The 17,652-nt window shown below is 35.3% G+C and overlaps 1 protein-coding gene across 1 annotated transcript in view; it reads right to left on the bottom strand.

Annotated features, from left to right (window-relative positions):
* Window positions 1–17,652, bottom strand: part of MYCBP2 (MYC binding protein 2, E3 ubiquitin protein ligase) — a 275,789-nt gene that overhangs the window by 90,791 nt on the left and 167,346 nt on the right. Inside the window, exons 47-49 of the mRNA XM_023751731.1 lie at window positions 15,676–15,891; window positions 11,230–11,285; window positions 7,929–8,044 (exon numbers count right to left, since the gene is read on the bottom strand). Coding sequence (XP_023607499.1) covers window positions 7,929–8,044; window positions 11,230–11,285; window positions 15,676–15,891 — 388 coding nt within the window. The remainder of the gene's footprint in view (window positions 1–7,928; window positions 8,045–11,229; window positions 11,286–15,675; window positions 15,892–17,652) is intronic.

Genomic DNA, 17,652 nt, shown 5'->3' with positions numbered 1-17,652 from the left:
TTATCTGGACACATGAAATCATAATGAGATCCTGAAGGGCAGAACTGCTGTGAAGGGAAACCCAACCTCACCACCACCCAGACTGGCCTCAGATGCAAACTGGGACCCTACAGCCTCTCTGGACAAAGACCTGTTACCACAGCTGCAGACCCATGGACACGAAACTCCAGTTATCCTGGCCGCAGATTCCTGTGAGTCACAGAGTGCATCCCCCTCCCGCTGGCCCGCTGCAGCAGCATAGGGCTTGCCTAACCCAGAGTGCATGAGTGGGCCTCCCGCTGACACAAGGCGCCCGTGCAACCCAGTCCCCTAGCAGGCCTGCAACTCTGATTCTTGGCACCTGTGCGAGGCTGCAAGGAGCGCCAATGACTCAGAGTCTCAGTGCATACATATGGGGACTCTGACTCTTGGCGTGCGGGAGAGGCCGCACTGAGCGCCAGTGACTCTAAGTCTCAGCGTATGAGTGCACAGGGACTCTGATTCTCAGCACACGTGGGCAGGGATTCTGATAATCAGTGCACGCGTGGCCGCATCAAGCACCAGTGATGCAGATTCTTGGTGCACACACGCGGGGGCTTGGATTCTTGGTGCATGTGAGCGGGCACTCTGATTCTCGGTGCACGTATGCGTGGGAAATCTGATCCTTGGCACGTGCGCGAAGCCGAACCGAGCGACAGTGACTGATTCTCAGCGCATGCATGCAGTGACTCTAGATTCTCGGCGCTTGCATGCGGGGACTCTGATTCTCGGTGCTCGTGACTCCCGCCGACCCAAGGCAGCCATGCGCCTCGGTGCCTGTGCTCGGGTTGCGCGACACTCCCACCGTACGTGGCTCAGGCCCCTGCAATTCTGCACTTGGACCTTCTGGTGATAGCCAAAATGGGGAGACAACAAAAAAATCACAAAAGGAAAGAAAAGGAGGAATCAAGAATAAAGGAGCTAAATGTAAAAGAGGCATGCAAGCCCTCACCGGTTTGGCTCAGTGGACAGAGCGTCGGCCTGTGGACTGAAGGTCCCAGGTTCGATTCCGGTCAAGGGCATGTACCTTGGTTGCGGGTACATCCCCAGTGGGGGGTGTGCAGGAGGCAGCTGATTGGTGTTTCTCTCTCATCGATGTTTCTAACTCTCTATCCCTCTCCCTACCTCTCTGTAAAAAAAATCGATAAAATATATTTTAAAAAAAGAGGCATGCAATATGTCAGAAAAAGGATTCAGAGTAATGGTCATACAGTTCATAAACCGGATGGACGAGAAAATCAACAACCTATGCAAGAATCAGGAGGAAATCAAAAGTTAGATAGCTACACTAAGGAACACGATGGAAGGTTTCAACAGTAGACTAGAAGTGGAGGACTGAATTAGTGAGTTAAATTAAGTAGAGAAACAAGCCCAATCTGAACAGCAATTGGAGAAAAAAATAAAAAAGCAGGAGCCTAAGGGAGCTTTGGGACAACATGAAACGAAGTAACATACATATAATAGGGGTGCCAGAAGGACAAGATGAGCAACAAGGATTATCTGAAGAAATAAGACAGAAAACTTCTCTGAGATGCGGAAGAAAAAGTCACACAAGCACAAGGTCCCAAATAAGATGAACCCAAAAAGACCCAAACCAAAACACATCATCATTACAAAGGCAAACATTAACAACAAAGAGAGAATCTTAAAGGCTGCAAGAGAGAGAGACAGAGAGTTACCTACAAAGGATCTCCCATCAGATTATCAAATGATTTCTCAACAGAAACACATCAGGCCAGAAGGGAATGGAATAAAGTATACAAAGTGATGCAAAGCATGGAACTGAACCCAAGAATACTCTGGATATCCAGCAAGGATATCAATCAAAATTGAAGGGGAAATCAGGAGCTTCACAGACAAAAAAAGGCTAAGGGAGTTTATCACTACCAAGCCAGCAATGCAAGAAATGCTAAAGGGACTGTTGTAAAAAGAATAGAAAGGGAAGAAGGAACACAGGCATAAAGAATATAAATGGCTACAAACAAGTACCTATCAATAATAACATTAAATGTAAATGGACTAAATGCTCTAATCAAAAGACATCGAGTGACTGGATAAGAAAACATGACCCATATATATGCTGTCTACAAGAGACCCACCTCAGAACAAGGGACTCATACGGACTGAAAGGATAGAAAAATATCTTTCAGACAAATGGAGATGAAATAAAAGCTGGGGTAGTAATACTTATATGCGACAAAATAGATCTCAAAGTGAAGGCCATAACAAGAGACAAGTAAGGCCACTTCATAATCCTAAAGGGATCGATACAACAAGAGGATATAGCTCTGGTAAACATATATGCACCCAATGCAGGATCACCCAAATACATAAAAAAACTTCTGGAAGATATCAAGGGAGAGAATTGACAGCAATACAGTCATAGTATGGAACTAATACTGCACTGACAACACTGGGTAAATCCTCTAGACAAAAATTCAGCAAAGAAACAGCAATCTTAAATGACTCATGGGATCAGATGGACTTAATTAACATCTTAAGGACATTCCAACCCAAAGCTACAGAATATACATTCTTCTCAAGTGCAGATGGGACATTTTCAAAGATAGACCACATATTGGAACACAAGCAAAGTCTCTTCAAATTCAAGAAGGTTAATATCATATCAAGCATCTTCTCAGATCACAATGGCATAAAATTAGAAATCAACTACAATACAAACAATGAAAAAAACCCAAACATTTGAAGGCTGAATAGCATGCTATTAAACAATGATTGGGTTACCAAAAAGATCAAAGAAATAAAAAACATCCTGGAAACAAATGACAATGACAACACAACAATTCAAACTCTATGGGGCACAGTGAAAGCAGTCCTGAGAGGGAAGTTCATAGCATTACAGGCCTACCTCAAAAAAACCCAGAAAAACTGAGAATAAACCATTTAACTCAGCAACGTGAAGAATTAGAAAGAGAGCAACAAGAAAATCCCAGAGTGAGCAGAAGGAAGAAAATAATAAAGATCAGAGTGGAAAAAATGACATGGTGACCAAAAAACAATACAAAAGATCAATGAAACCAAGAGCTGGTTCTTTGAAAGGATAAACAAGATTGATGAACCTCTAGCCAGGCTCACCAAGAAGCAAAGAGAGAAGACCCAAATAAACAAAATCAGAAATGAAAGAGGCAAAATAACAACAGACCCCACAGAAATAAGAAGAATCATAAAAAAAAACTATGAGCAACTCTATTTCAACAAACTGGTAAACCTAGAAGAAATGGACATATTCCTAGAAAAATACGACCTTCCAAAACTCAATCAGGAAGAATAAAAAAATCTGAGTAGGCCGATAACTATGGAGGAAATTGAAGCAGTAATAAAAAAAATTCCAACAAACAAAAGCCCTGGACCAGACAACTTAACAGGGGAGTTTTCTCAAGCATTCAAAGAAGAATTTAAACCTATCCTACTCAGACTATTTCAAAAAATACCCCTCATGAACATAGATGCCAACATTATCAACAAAATTCTAGCAAATCGGATCCAGCAGTACATCAGAAAGATCATACACCATGACCAAGTAGGATTTATTCCAGGCATGCAAGGATGGTACAATATCTGCAAATCAATAAACATGATATACCACATAAGCAAATTGAGAAATAAAAACCAAATAATCATATCATTGATACAGAAAAAACATTTGAAAAAATCCAACACCCTTTCTTGATAAAAACTCTCAGCAAGGTAGGAATAGAAGGATTATACCTCAACATATTAAGCCATATGTGACAAACCTACAGCAAACAACATACTCAATGGGCAAAAACTAAAACCATTTCCCCTAAGAACAGGAACAAATAGGGATGCCCGCTCTCACCACTCCTGTTCCACATAGTACTAGAAGTACTAGCCATAGCGATTAGACAAGAAGAAGAAATAAAAGACATTCAAATTGGAAAAGAAGAAGTAAAACTGTCCTTATCTGCATATGACATGATATTGAACATAGAAAATCCTAAAGATTCCATCAAAAAACTACTAGAATTAAAAAATGAATTTGGCAATATAGCAGGATACAAAATTAACACCCAGAAATCTATGGCTTTTTTATACACCAATAATGAACTCACAGAAAGAGAAACTAAAAAAAAATCCCATTTACTATTGCAACAAAATAATTAAGATACCTAGGAATAAATTTAACCAAGGAGGTAAGAGACCTGTACTCAGAAAATTACAGGACACAGACAAAAAGAGACAGAAGAAGACATAAACCAATGGAAGAATATATCATGTTCTTGGATTGGTAGAATCAACATCATTAAAATGTCCATACTACCCAAAGCAATCTATAAGTTCAATGCAATTCCCATTAAAATACCAATGGCATATTTCCAAAACCTAGAACAAACTCTCCAAAAATTCATCTGATATAAAAAAAGACCCTGAGTAGCTGCAGCAATCTTGAGAACAAAGTTGGAGAGATCACAATACCAGATATCTAGCTATACTACAAAGCCACGGTTCTCAAAACTGCCTGGTACTGGCACAAGAACAGACATATAGACCAGTGGAACAGAATAGAGAACCCAGAAATTGACCCAAGCCATTATGCTCACTTAATATTTGACAAAGGAGGCAACAGCATACAATGGAGTCAAGACAGTCACTTCAATAAACGGTGTTGGGAAAATTGGACAGAAACATGCAAAAAAATGAAACTAGGCCACCAACTTACACCATACACAAAAATAAACTAAAAATGGATAAAAAACTTAAATGTAAGTAGGGAAACCATAAAAATCTTAGAAAAAGTCATAGGCAGCAAAATAGCAGACATTTGTCGTAGCAATATCTTTACTGATACAGCTCCTAGAGCAATGGAAACTATGGAGAAAATAAACAAATGGGACTACATCAAAATAAAACCTTCTGCACAGCAAAAGAAACCATCAACAAAACAACAAGAAAGCCCACTGCATGGGAGAATATATTAGCCAATGTTATCACCGATAAGGGTTTAATCTCCAACATTTATAGGGAACTTATACAACTTAACAAAAGGAAGATAAACAATCCAATCAAAAAATGGGCAAAGGACCTAAATAGACACCTTTCAAAAGAGGACATTCAGAAAGCCAAGAGACATATGAAAACTTGCTCAAAGTCACTAATCATCCAAGAGATGCAAATCAAAACAATGAGGTACCATCTCACACCTGTCAAAATGGCTATCATCAAGAAATCTACAAACGACAAGTGCTGGAGAGGATGTGGAGAAAAAGGAACCCTCTTGCACTGCTGGTGGGAATGCAGACTGGTGCAGCCACTGAGGAAAACAGTATGGAGTTTCCTCAAAAAAATAAAAATGGAACTCCCATTTGACCCTGTGATCTCACTTCTAGGAATATATCCCAAGAAACCAGAAACACCAATCAGAAAGGATATATGACCCCCCCTGTTCATAGCAGCACAATTCACCATACTAAGATCTGGAAACAGCCTAAGTGCCCATCAGCAGATGAATGGATTAGAAAACTGTGGTACATCTACACAATGGAATACTACGCTGCGGTAAAAAAGAAGGAATTCTTCCATTTGCAACAGCATGGATGAAACTGGAGAGCATTATGCTAAGCGAAATAAGCCAGTGAGAGAAAGATAAATATCACATGATCTCACTCATTTGTGGAATATAAAGAACATCATAAACCGATGAACAAAAATAGATACAGAGACAAAGAAGCATTGAACAGACTGTCAAACTTCAGCGGGAAGGCAGGAAAGAGTGGGGGGGGGGGGCGTAAAAGATCAACCAAAAAACTTGTATGCATGCATATAACATATCCAATGGTCACAGACACTAGGGGGGTGAGGGCATGTGACAGGAGCCCGAGTGAGGTAAATAGGGGAAAAAAGGAGACATATGTACTACTATTTTTATACTTTAAACAGTAAAAAAAAAAAAAGAATAAATTATGAGCCCTCTCCCCCCCAAAACAGAAAGAAATCATAATGAAAAAATTAAAAAGAAACCCTTGCATGATTAAACATTATCTCGCAACATCAGATCAGAGTGTGACTCATTATCTATAGCAATCACCTCTATCACTGAGGTGTAACACAGTATGATGGTTAAGAACTGGAGTGCATACATTAGACTGTCTTGTTTGTACCCATATCTGCTGCTATGTGATTCTCTGTGCAAGCACAGCACCTACCTGACTATGCTGTTGTGAGAATGAAATTATTTAAAATATATAAGGTTGGACATATATTAAGTGCTCAATTAATGTTAGCTATTATTATTATAACTAGAGGCCCGATGCACAAATTTGTGCAAGTGCCTTGGCCTCGGCCCCTGCCCGCCGCCGCTACTGTGGCTGGGGGCCTCTGCTGCCTCTGCTGTGGCCCCAGCCCACTATGGCTTTGTCTAGGAAGAAGGACATCTGGAAGGACATCCGGTCTAATTAGCATATTATGCTTTTATTATTAAAGATCATTCTAATATCTGCCCTTTTCTATGCTCAAATAAGGCCCCAGTCTACTGACAGTTTGTACACCTCAGAACCAAAATGTTTGCTGAATTAAGGCTTTATGGATATGTTGAAATAAAGGAGAATGTAACAAAGGCTGAGGATAAAGGTCTTTGGAATGAGATAGATGAATTTGAGATATCTGATTCTACAGATATCTCATTAATGTATATTCCTTATAGTTACATCAATGTAAAGTACCCCTTCACCTTCACTGTAAAAACAAACTTGTACTATTTCCCAAAGGATATCCTGGTGGAATGTTAATCAGGATTATTTTTATCTCTACCTGTCTCCCTTTTCCTCACATTCAAGGGTTTCATGTAAGGATTAAACAAATATTCTTTAAAAAAAATTTTTTTATTAAATCTACTGGAGTGAGATTGGTTAATAAAATTATATAGTTTTCAAGCACACAATTCTATAATACATCATTTGTATAGTGTATTGTGTGTTCTCCACCCCAAAGTCAAGTTTTCTTCTATCACATGTTTCCCCCTTTTACACTCTTCTACTACCCCTCACCCCCCCTTTGATAATGACCATACTGCTATCTCTTTCTATACGTTCTTATTTATAATTATTTTGTCTGTTCATTTGTTGCTTTCAGTTTTATATCCTATATATCAGTGAACTCATGTGGTTCTTGACTTTTTCCATCTGAGACAAGATTCTTAATTTCAGAACTTCTTGGAATCTCTAATGTGTGAATGTGCGTGGTATGAGTGGCCAAGCTGAGACCACAGTACACGAGGTTTTCTAAATCCACCTGATCATAGGAGCCCTTTTTCTTAAGGAGCATCAGGAAAGATAGTGCCACAAGGAATTCATATTGACAGACACTTATTAGAGTTTTCTTGTTCTACTGTTATCCTATTATATGGATAGTTAAAAAAATAAAAAAGATTAACATCCAAAGTAAAAGCAGTAAACTATCCCAAGTTAGTAGTCGATAAAGAAAATTCATTCATGCAACAAGTATTTATCAGGCAGCCATTATGTGCCAGGCACTGAGCTAGATTGGGAGATCCAAAGATGAATGGATCACAGACAGGAAAGGAAGACAGGAAAGGAAGACAGATATACCATGAGGTGGATGCAAGGTATGTGCACAGTTATATAGCAGCTTGAAGGATATCATACCTAATCAGTCACATCAGGGAATGAAGGGAAGGAATCATGAGGGCTATAATGACACCATAAATTACTACAAAATTTTAAGGCCTTATGAATATACTAATTCGCTACTCATTATAAAGGAGAAAACAAAGCCCCAAATAAGTTATGAAATTTGTCCATGTCTATGATACAAGTTAAAGAGCAAAATAGAACAGAAAGATAATTTTGATTCTAGTTCTTTGGACTTAGTAACTCATAACTTTAAAAAAATACCTATTTCAAAAAAATTACCTATTTCAATGCCATCAATGGTAACATGAATAGTGTAGAGTCCAATAGCCCCTGGAGTCCAATTTGCACAATAAGTGCCATCATTATTGACACGGATTAACATATTCTCACTGGGTCTGAAAAGAAATATGATGAATATTGGAAAATTTACTTTTAGTTAAACAGCTGACAATATCATTAAAATATATCAGCAAACATTTAATTTCTGATTGAATTATTACAATAAATGACAATCCTATTGTTCTGCCATAGTATGTTTTCCTACTCTCCAAAATGACTGAGTTTCATTTTTTTCTTTCTCACTTCAAACCTCCTCTGTTGATCATGACATCACTTTCTTCAGTGAGAAGCAGAAGCTAGAGATACAACCTCAAAGTTGCAATAAGATTAATAAACCTACTTTCCTCTACCTTCTATGTTGTTACAATGGAAGAAGTATCCTGGGTCTTATTCAAAGTCAGCCCCTCACTTGTGCTGTGAATCTCATTCCCTCAGCACTTCCATGCTACAATTACCTTGCTCTCTCTCATTCATCATCAATTTCTCTCACTTTACTGGATCATTTCTATTTCTCTTTTATTTCTATACAAAGAAACCTCAGAATCTCTTATTCTAACCACTTCTTGATATACAGCCCTTTCAAATAAAGTCTTATCTCTTTTTTTCCATTTATATCAAAACTTACCTAAACAATTATCTATAATCACCATGTTCATTTCCTCATCTCCAATTCTCTTCCACAATTTATCCTAACTAGGCTTTTGTTCCCAACACTTCACTGCAATTGCTTATGGCAAAGTCATTATCACACCACCAATTTAAACAGTTGTTTTCTTCGTCTTCAGCAATCTCTCAGTAATACTTGATGGCTGACAACTTTTAATTTCCTGAAATGCCTGCTTTTTGCTCCTGGTTCCTCTAATCTCACTGACCATTCTAAGTGTCTTGTTGGCTCTCTCTCTCTTGACCACCCTTTAACTATGGAATGTCCCAAGATTTTGGTCTAGGTCTTTTTTTTTTTTCCTCGCTTTGAATAGCATCTCTCTAGTTGCTCATTCACCTATTACTCAGTTTTAAATGCCATCTCTGTATAGATGACTCCAAAATTATTTGTCCCCTGAATTCCAAACTGATTATTTCCAGTTGCTCTGGAAATACCCCTACTTAGAAAACTAAGAGGCATCCTGGCATCTCAACTGCAATATATCCTAAGAAGGACTCTTATTTCCTACTCATCCTACCACCTAACAAAACAAAACAGAATAAAAAACACTTGTTAATTTCTGAGGCTTTTTGATCCTCGTAAAAATCATGATAATCTATACCAGGGGTCAAAAGCGTTTTCTGTAATAATACTTTAATCTACTATGCTAAATAGTCTGTCACAATTACTACATAGTGGGAAAGAAGCCATAGACAAAATTTAAGCTAATGAGTAAGGCTGTATCCAATACAACTTTATTTTAAAAAACAGTTCCGAATTAGTCTGCAGGCCAAAGTTGGCTGACCCCTTTACAGCAAATACGTTATACTGCTGCTAAAGCTGAGAAATCTATAATCATTCTTGATTCTTCTCTTTCCTTCATCCCCTATTTCTAGTCTAGCAGCAAGGCTATTGGCTTTGCCTTCTAAGTATATCCCAAATGCACCCATTTCTTCAGTTCCATTCCACTCCTTAATAGTCAAACTAATCTCTCTGTTCCCACTCTTGATCCCCTATAATTCATTCTCCAGAAAGTAGCCAGAATAATCTTTTAAAACTATAAATCAGATTATATAATTCCCCTGTTTAAAACCCTCCAAATATATTCACTTAGGAAAAAAGTCAACTCCTTAAAATAGCCTACCAGTTTCTATATAATATGGCCATCAGATAGTTCTCTAGTGTCATCTTCGATCATTTTCTTTTGCTCACTATTTCCCGGCCACATTATGTTTCTGTTCCTCAAACACATCAAAAGCTTCATTCACCAATTTTTTCATTGCCTAGAATGAACTTTCCCCAACCCCCTCACTATTAAGTAACCTTATTTATTATTACTATTTTGGTTACGTATTCATAGTTTGCTTCTCTACAGCAACATAAATGCTATGAGAACCAGCCAGTACCTTGTCTATCTTGTTCAGAAATATATGCCATGGCCTCTACCAGTGTATTTCACAGAGCAGATGCTTAACAGTATTTGATGAATAAATGTATTTACTTAGATAAAATACTATTTTAATTAGGTTTAAAATGCACAATGCATATGAAAACTTATTTACTAGCAAATGGTCAATCAGTTCTTATTTAACATGCTATATATGTATATACAGTTAATATTTATTTCATAAAAAGCATATACTTCCACTGTATAGACATTTTGTAACTAAAATTACACCAGAGAAAAAAATACTACTTCCCTATTTCTAGACAAAGATACTTTTTCAAAACTTGGGCTATTTTGACAAAAAACTCTCTAGACTATGCATTAAAACTCTACTGTGCATACATCAAAAGGAAGTCCTAGTAACCTGCTAATTCCTGGTAAGTCATGTGATATGATGCAATAAAACATATAATTATACTTTTTCAGACTCACTTTAGACCTTTTTCTAAATTCTATGGAGGTGGTCTTTAAAGTATAATCCATCTAAATTTCCAGCCCCGCCCCCCAAGCATTTACTTTAAAAAGTATTTCTCCTAACCACCAACTAAAACAGTAGGTAAAAATATATGCTTAAATCTGGTGTTAACAGAATTAACCAGGGGCTGAAAAATTAAGACTTCATAATAAAAAAACACTAAGTGCTCTGCAGCTCATCAGATGGAGAGAAGGAAGCAAAAACAGAAAAAAGAACAACACCTAGCCCTCAATGAGCCAAATTATATCTTTTAGATATTATTCTTTTTTAAATTTTAGTGATATATTTCATTTAACCCAATATATCAAAAAAATTTCCATAGGTAATCAATATTAAAAATTATTCATGAGATTTTTTTTACATTCCTTTTTTTCTTTCTTTAATTTATATTTATTTTTGAAATTGAATTTATTGGGGCGACACTGGTTAATAAAATTATATGTTTCAGGTGTACAATTCTATAGCACATCAACTGTATAGATATTATTTGTTCTCTATTACCTTAATAATTATGTAACATATTAGCAGTACTGTAGCTGATAATCTACACATTATACAATTTTTAGTAGATCTCTATGGAAAAACTTTAAAAATGCTATATTTATTTGTGGAAAATAAAGTTGAAATCCAGTTGACAACACATGTTTTGGATATGTGTGGAGGAAAGGATCCTTACCTCTTAGGAGTTGGTGATGCAAAACGTAGTTCTTCAAATGAGTAGTTTTCATAAACCTTTAAGAAAGAGACCAGTAAGAATCACAAAATCATTAGGAACATTCTTGTTTAATTCAGTGATAGAACATCCAACAAATGGTGCTGAGAGAAATGGTTATCCGCATAAGTGAAAAAGTAAAACCTCAATTAGCTACATCACACAATTTACAAAAATAAATTCTAGGTGTGTTTAAGACCCAAATGTAAAAATAACAGCACCTACAAATTTAGAAGAAATCTGAGTACATTAAAATATAAATTTCTCTAAAACAAAGACACTATAAAGAAAGGGCAAAGATAAGCTTTCCCTTGGAAGAAGGAGATTTGTAATTCACATAACTAAAATGTGATATGTATCATTAATATATAAAAAATAAATGAATACAAAAAAGAGAAACATAAATGAAAAGTGTGTAAAGACATGTCAGTGAAGAAGAAATCTGATTCAACTAGACTGGGAATGAAGGAAATGTGAATTAAAACAACAAAATAATCATATTACAGTTATCAAACTGTGTTGGTAAGAATCATATGCTGATGAGAATATTAAGTTCCTAGTACTTTTATACAATGCTGGTATAAATTTTGATCATATTTGATATAGCTGAAGACAGCCATGCCCTATAATCCAGCAATCCTACCTCTAGATATATCTTTGAGAAAAAAAAACACCTCTTGCACACATAGAAAAGGAAACATATACAAGGATGTTTATTTCAGTACAGTTTATAATAGTGAAAAAAACTAGAAACAACTTAAATGTCCATCAACAGGAGAATGTGAAAATGACGGAACAGTTAATATACTGGAATAGTTGGGGTCTTTTTTGGTTCCATATATATTTACTAATTTGTGAATATTGTACTAACTTTGCACCCCAGAATAAATCCCACTTGATCATGGTATATAATCTTTTTAATGTATTGCTGGATCCAATTTGCTTATATTTTGTTGAGGATTTTAGCATGTATGTTCATCAAGGATATTGGACTATAATTTTTTTTCTTTGTAGTGACTTTATCTGGTTTTGAAATTAGGATAATGCTGGCCTCGTAAAAAGAGCGTGGAAGTCTTCCCTCCTCTTGAATTTTTTGCAATATTTGAGAAGGGGAGATGTTAGTTCTTCTCTGAATGTTTGGTAAAATTTGCCTGTAAAGCCATCTGGTCCAGGACTTTAGTTTGCTGGGAGTTTTTTGTTTACTGCTTTTTTAAATTGGCTTCCTCAGGTTTTCTGAATGATCCTGATTCAGTTTTGAAAGACTGTATGTTTCTAGGAATTTGTCCATTTTGCCCAGGTTGTCTAATTTGTTGGCATATAGTTGTATGATACTTTCCTACAATCCTTTGTATGTCTATGTCATGTGTTACTTCTCTTGTTTCATTTCTGACTTCATTTATTTAGTCCTCTTTTTTTTTTTTTGATGAGTATGGTTAAAGGTTCATCAATCTTATTTATCTTTTCAAAGAACCAGCTCCTGGTTGCACCGATCTTTTGTATTGTTTTTTAGTCTCTATGTCATTTATATCCAGTCTGATCTTTATTACGTCCTTCCTTCTGCTTACTCTGAGCATTTCTTGTTCTTTTATCAGTTCTTTTTAGGGGTAGATTGTTTGAGATATTTCTTGCTTCTCATGGTAGGCCTATAATGCTATGAACTTCTTCTCAGGACTGCTTTCACTATGTCCCATAGATTTGGGGTTGTTGTGTGCTCATTTTCATTTGCTTCCAGGATTTTTTATTTCTTTATTGGTAACCCATTCATTGTTTAATAAAATGCTATTTAGCCTCCATGTGTTTGAAGTGGGTTTTTTTTTATTGTAGTTGATTTCTGGTTTCAAGACATTGTGATCTGAGAACATGCTTGAGATGATTTCAATCTTCTTGAATCTGTTAATACTTATTTTTTTTTCAGAATGTTCCATGTGCACTTGAGAAGAATGTATATTCCGCTGCTTTGGGATTAAATGTTCTGTAAATATTAATTAACTCCATCAGATCTAGTGTGTCGTTTAAGGTCGCTGTTGCTTTCTTTAACCACCATGTGCTCAACTCCCTTCTCTCACTATTCATGTGTTGAATTAGCTGACAATATTCAATTCTGAATCAATCCCATAATTATATTACCCATGTTTATATGACTCACACTGCACTGTAGATCTTCAATTTCAACTGATTCTTCAAGGATGACTGAAAATCTTTCAAATCAGTTCTCCTTAATTCTCCACAATGACTATTTCATTTTTTCCCTTTGTTTCAAATTCCTGACCCTAAGATTCCTTACTTCCCTCTCCCACCTAAAAAACAATTACTATTATAAGTAATTATAAATTACTGCACAACCTCCAGATTTACTAGGATCTGTATTAATTCTATTTCCTGATTGAAGAAAAGAGGCAATATTCCTTCTATTTAAGGCTAATCTCTCCACCTAAACTCTATTTTTTTAAAATCTCTCCCAAACTGTCTTCATGGTTTCATTCCTTTCAATTTTCTCCTCATCAGTATTAAAACTTATCTTTCTATATTCAATCCCAGTCTCAAAAGTTTTCACTTAATTCTGTTTCCTGTTTCTTTTTATAACCAGACATCTTAAAAAACTATATTCATTTTGCCTTTAGCCATCTTAACTTCCTCTTCATCAATCCACTATGCCTGTAAAACTGCTACTGCCAAGAACACTGATGAATTCATTGTTGCTAGATCCTTTTCAAAACTTCACTCCTGCAGGATTCTTTCCTTGACTTTCAAAACATGCCATAAGGCAGTTAGGGTCAGGTAGGAAAATTAAATCTGGAGTCAGACTCCTAGCCGTAGATGTTATTTAACCTCTCCATGCTTCAGTTTCCACATATGTAAAATGGGAACGAAAACAAAATATATAGGGTTCTTATGAGGGGTAAATGAATTACCATATGTAAAGTGGTGGTAAAAGTGGCAATAGTAATCGTTGGTACTAGTTTATGTCTTAGCTCCTTGGCTGGTATTCTTATCAATGTTTGTGTGTGTTTTTTTCTTTTCCTTCTTTCTTTTTCTTATCTATCTTGTAAATCAATATTTCTCAAAGTTTAGGTTTTAAACTTGAAACACTCTGCATATGATTTTTAGCAAATTCTTGAACCTCTCTCTAGATTTAATGGATCTAAATCTTTGGATGAATGAAAGATCTTTTTCTTTTAAATAGGTGCTTCAGATTATTCTGATATAGACAAAAGTTTGTTTTCTTAAACTATTCATTTATATGATGTAGACAAAATTTGAGAATCACTGTACTGGTTTTTCTTAGGATCCTGTCCTGGAACTTCTCTTTTCACTCATGAAAGTAGATATCTATCTTCATGAGGAGTTCAAGTGCTAACTGTCCTCAAATTCTGTTCTTGTGGTCAGACTGTGATCATTCCAGGTTTCTATCCAACTTCCTTTTATATATATTTTCATATGGTTATTTCAGAGATATCTAAAACTCATCACATCCATAACTATTATTTTCCTCAACCAAAAGACGCCTCTCTGCCTAGATTATCAATTTCTCTGCTGAAGCTCAAAATGTTAACTTCATTTTTTATTTCCTATCTCTTTCTCTTTACTCCAACCCCATTAGCCACCATTCCCATTGAGTCTAAATATCTCTGGAATCTATTTTGACAACTCTGTAGTCCAAGGCATCAGCATATCTCAAAAGACTAAATCAAGAGTCTCCTAAAGAGACTTAAACTAAACCATGACTCTTGATCATTTACCCAATCACATTCTCTATAATCCACCATGATCTTTATAAAACACAAACCTAATTATGCCATTCCTCTAAACGAAAGCCTTGAATGGCTTACCACTTCATTCTAATAATGGCAAAATTACCAGTTTCGGCTTCAATTAATGATAACAATTTCTGCTTTAATTAATAACATGTTGGTAATTTAGACTAAAGCTGCCTCTGAAGGGAATTAAAAAGCTGGACAAAATATTTTTTTAAAATCTGTCTGAAGATATCAGGAGGCTAAAAAGCCTGAAGAAACCAACAGAGATGAAGGTGGCATTTGGGAGAATTCCAAAATTGAAGGGGGCTGGTTAGGTAAACTGAATCTCTGAAGGGCTATGTCCTAAGAGCAATGGTAAATTAAAAACAAACAAGTACTTCTGTAGGAACTGAAATATAATTTTCAACCATTTCAATCTCTGATTGAATCAATTTGATCTATTATTGGCAATCCCTTCTAGATGTCTTCCAAAAACAAATGAAAACCCTCTTTGAAGAAAAATAACACCATCCTCAACAATATGTTACAAGTTTTCCAACTACCAACAGCTCTATAGTCCTATAATTTTATGTCTGAATTTGAATGAATGAAATGTTTACTAAGTGAATAATTGGTAAGAAATAAAATTTTTCTGATAAGAAAAATAAATTACCTTCATCATTGTTATGGCAATATATCGGGCCTCCTTCACTATCATTGGTTCATATGAAACATCTAGCTTTGGTGATGCCAATCCACCAAAAGTCTTGTCAGTATTAGAAGATACAGCTGTTATGGCAGGACTGCCAGGAATCCTTTGAGGTTTCTTTACTTGCTCTTGTTGTAAAGATGTTTTTTTCTGAGAAACAGGAACAGCTTTCACTTCCACCTAACCATGATATTATTAAAAAAACCAAAAATTATATTATATAATTGTCTGTGACATATGAAAAGAAGCAATTTATAATTATGGACTCATAGTTTTATAAATATGTTATCATTGGTCCATCTTGGGCATTCCTGTCAAAGGCTTATTCAACTGCCAGATGAGATGCAGAGTTCAAAACCCTGATTATAAGGATGCTGAATGAATTTAGTGAAAGAGTAGATGAATTAAGTGAGAACTTCAACAAAGAGATAAGAAACATAACAATGAAGATAAAAACCGTAAAAATGAGCCACCTATAAAAATGAGAAATTAAGACTGCAATAACTGAAATGAAGACTACATTACAGAGAATCAACAGTGTAGAGGATGAAGCAGAGGATTGAATCAGTGGTTTGGAAGGTAGCAAAAAACACCCAAGCAGATCAGTATTTGAACTGACATAATGCCCTAAAAATATAAAAAAATCCATCTAAAATTAAAACAGAAGTTTAAAGATATATAGTATACTTCTTAAACTCATATATACATGGCCACCATTAAAAGCTTTAAACTTTTTAAAAAAGAAAAAGCTTCATATTTCAAAATATTTTATTTTAAATTATAGCCACTTTTTATATATGCTATTTTGATTTAATATTGTTTTAAACAACTATATTCACCCTAAATAAACATTAGAAGTGTATTTGTCCATTAACCTTGAAGTAAACCACTGAACACTTTTACACACTAAGTATTAAGATATTATAGAATGATAAGTACTCTGCTTTCTTTTACAAACTGTGCTTCCTTTAAAGAATTTTTGTTATTCTTTATTTCCAATGTGACTTTTTTGTTCACTAAATATCAAACAGTTGCTGCTTAAAAAAGCATTTCAGATCTCACTGAAATATTAGCTACAAATTTTTATGTTTCAAAAACTGGCTATTATTATGTAAGGATGCTTCAATAATTTTGGTAAGTCTAAAATGTTCCTAAAACTTCATGTGCTGCGAAAACTAAAAACACATTTTTCAGCTAATATGACAATATATTGATAAATTAAACATCAATAGGTATGGAAATCACTTTTCCTAAATAGTATTTACAGAAATTTCCTAGATATGGCTTCCAAATTAGAGATAAATCTGATATGGATTTTGAGTATAATGAATGAGAAGTTTAGTATAAAGGAGGACAGAGTAGGAGAAAAAAAAGGGAATCCAGAAAGATACATAGATCATGTGGGCAAAAAAAGAAACCAAAAAGGAAGAAAGCAAAAGATAAAAGCATAAAGTCTGACTTTGAAATGTAAGATATAAATAACCCAGATACCAAAATGGAATAAAATACAATAAAAGGTGCAAAGGAGGAAACATAAAAAAATACAACGAAAGAAATACTATACGCATAACAATATGAACATTAAAATGTTATGCTGACCTGGAAAATGTTATTACAATGTAGTCATACAAATAAGGAACTTATTGTGGGCTCAAAGACTGGATTTTAACAACTCACTACATACACTTAGGTGAGAAATTCATCAGTGAATAATACATTCTCCCCTCAATATATTAATGTGTATTGTATTTTGATAAAAATTCTTTCCTCAAGCATCTTTTTTGTGTGTCTGTGTCACCATCAGGATTATTTTTTTCTCTTTGCAATTTTTTTCCTTATAATTTTCTTTTTCCATTCCACAGAGTAATTCACAGTGGCTATAAAATCATTTTGATGGGGCATTACCTTCCATAAAAAAATCAAATAGAAAACAACCATAAT

This window comes from Myotis lucifugus, unplaced genomic scaffold (genome assembly GCF_000147115.1).
Source record: "Myotis lucifugus unplaced genomic scaffold, Myoluc2.0 scaffold_24, whole genome shotgun sequence".
Taxonomy (NCBI): domain Eukaryota; kingdom Metazoa; phylum Chordata; class Mammalia; order Chiroptera; family Vespertilionidae; genus Myotis; species Myotis lucifugus.
This window is presented reverse-complemented; position numbering and strand designations above follow the sequence as displayed.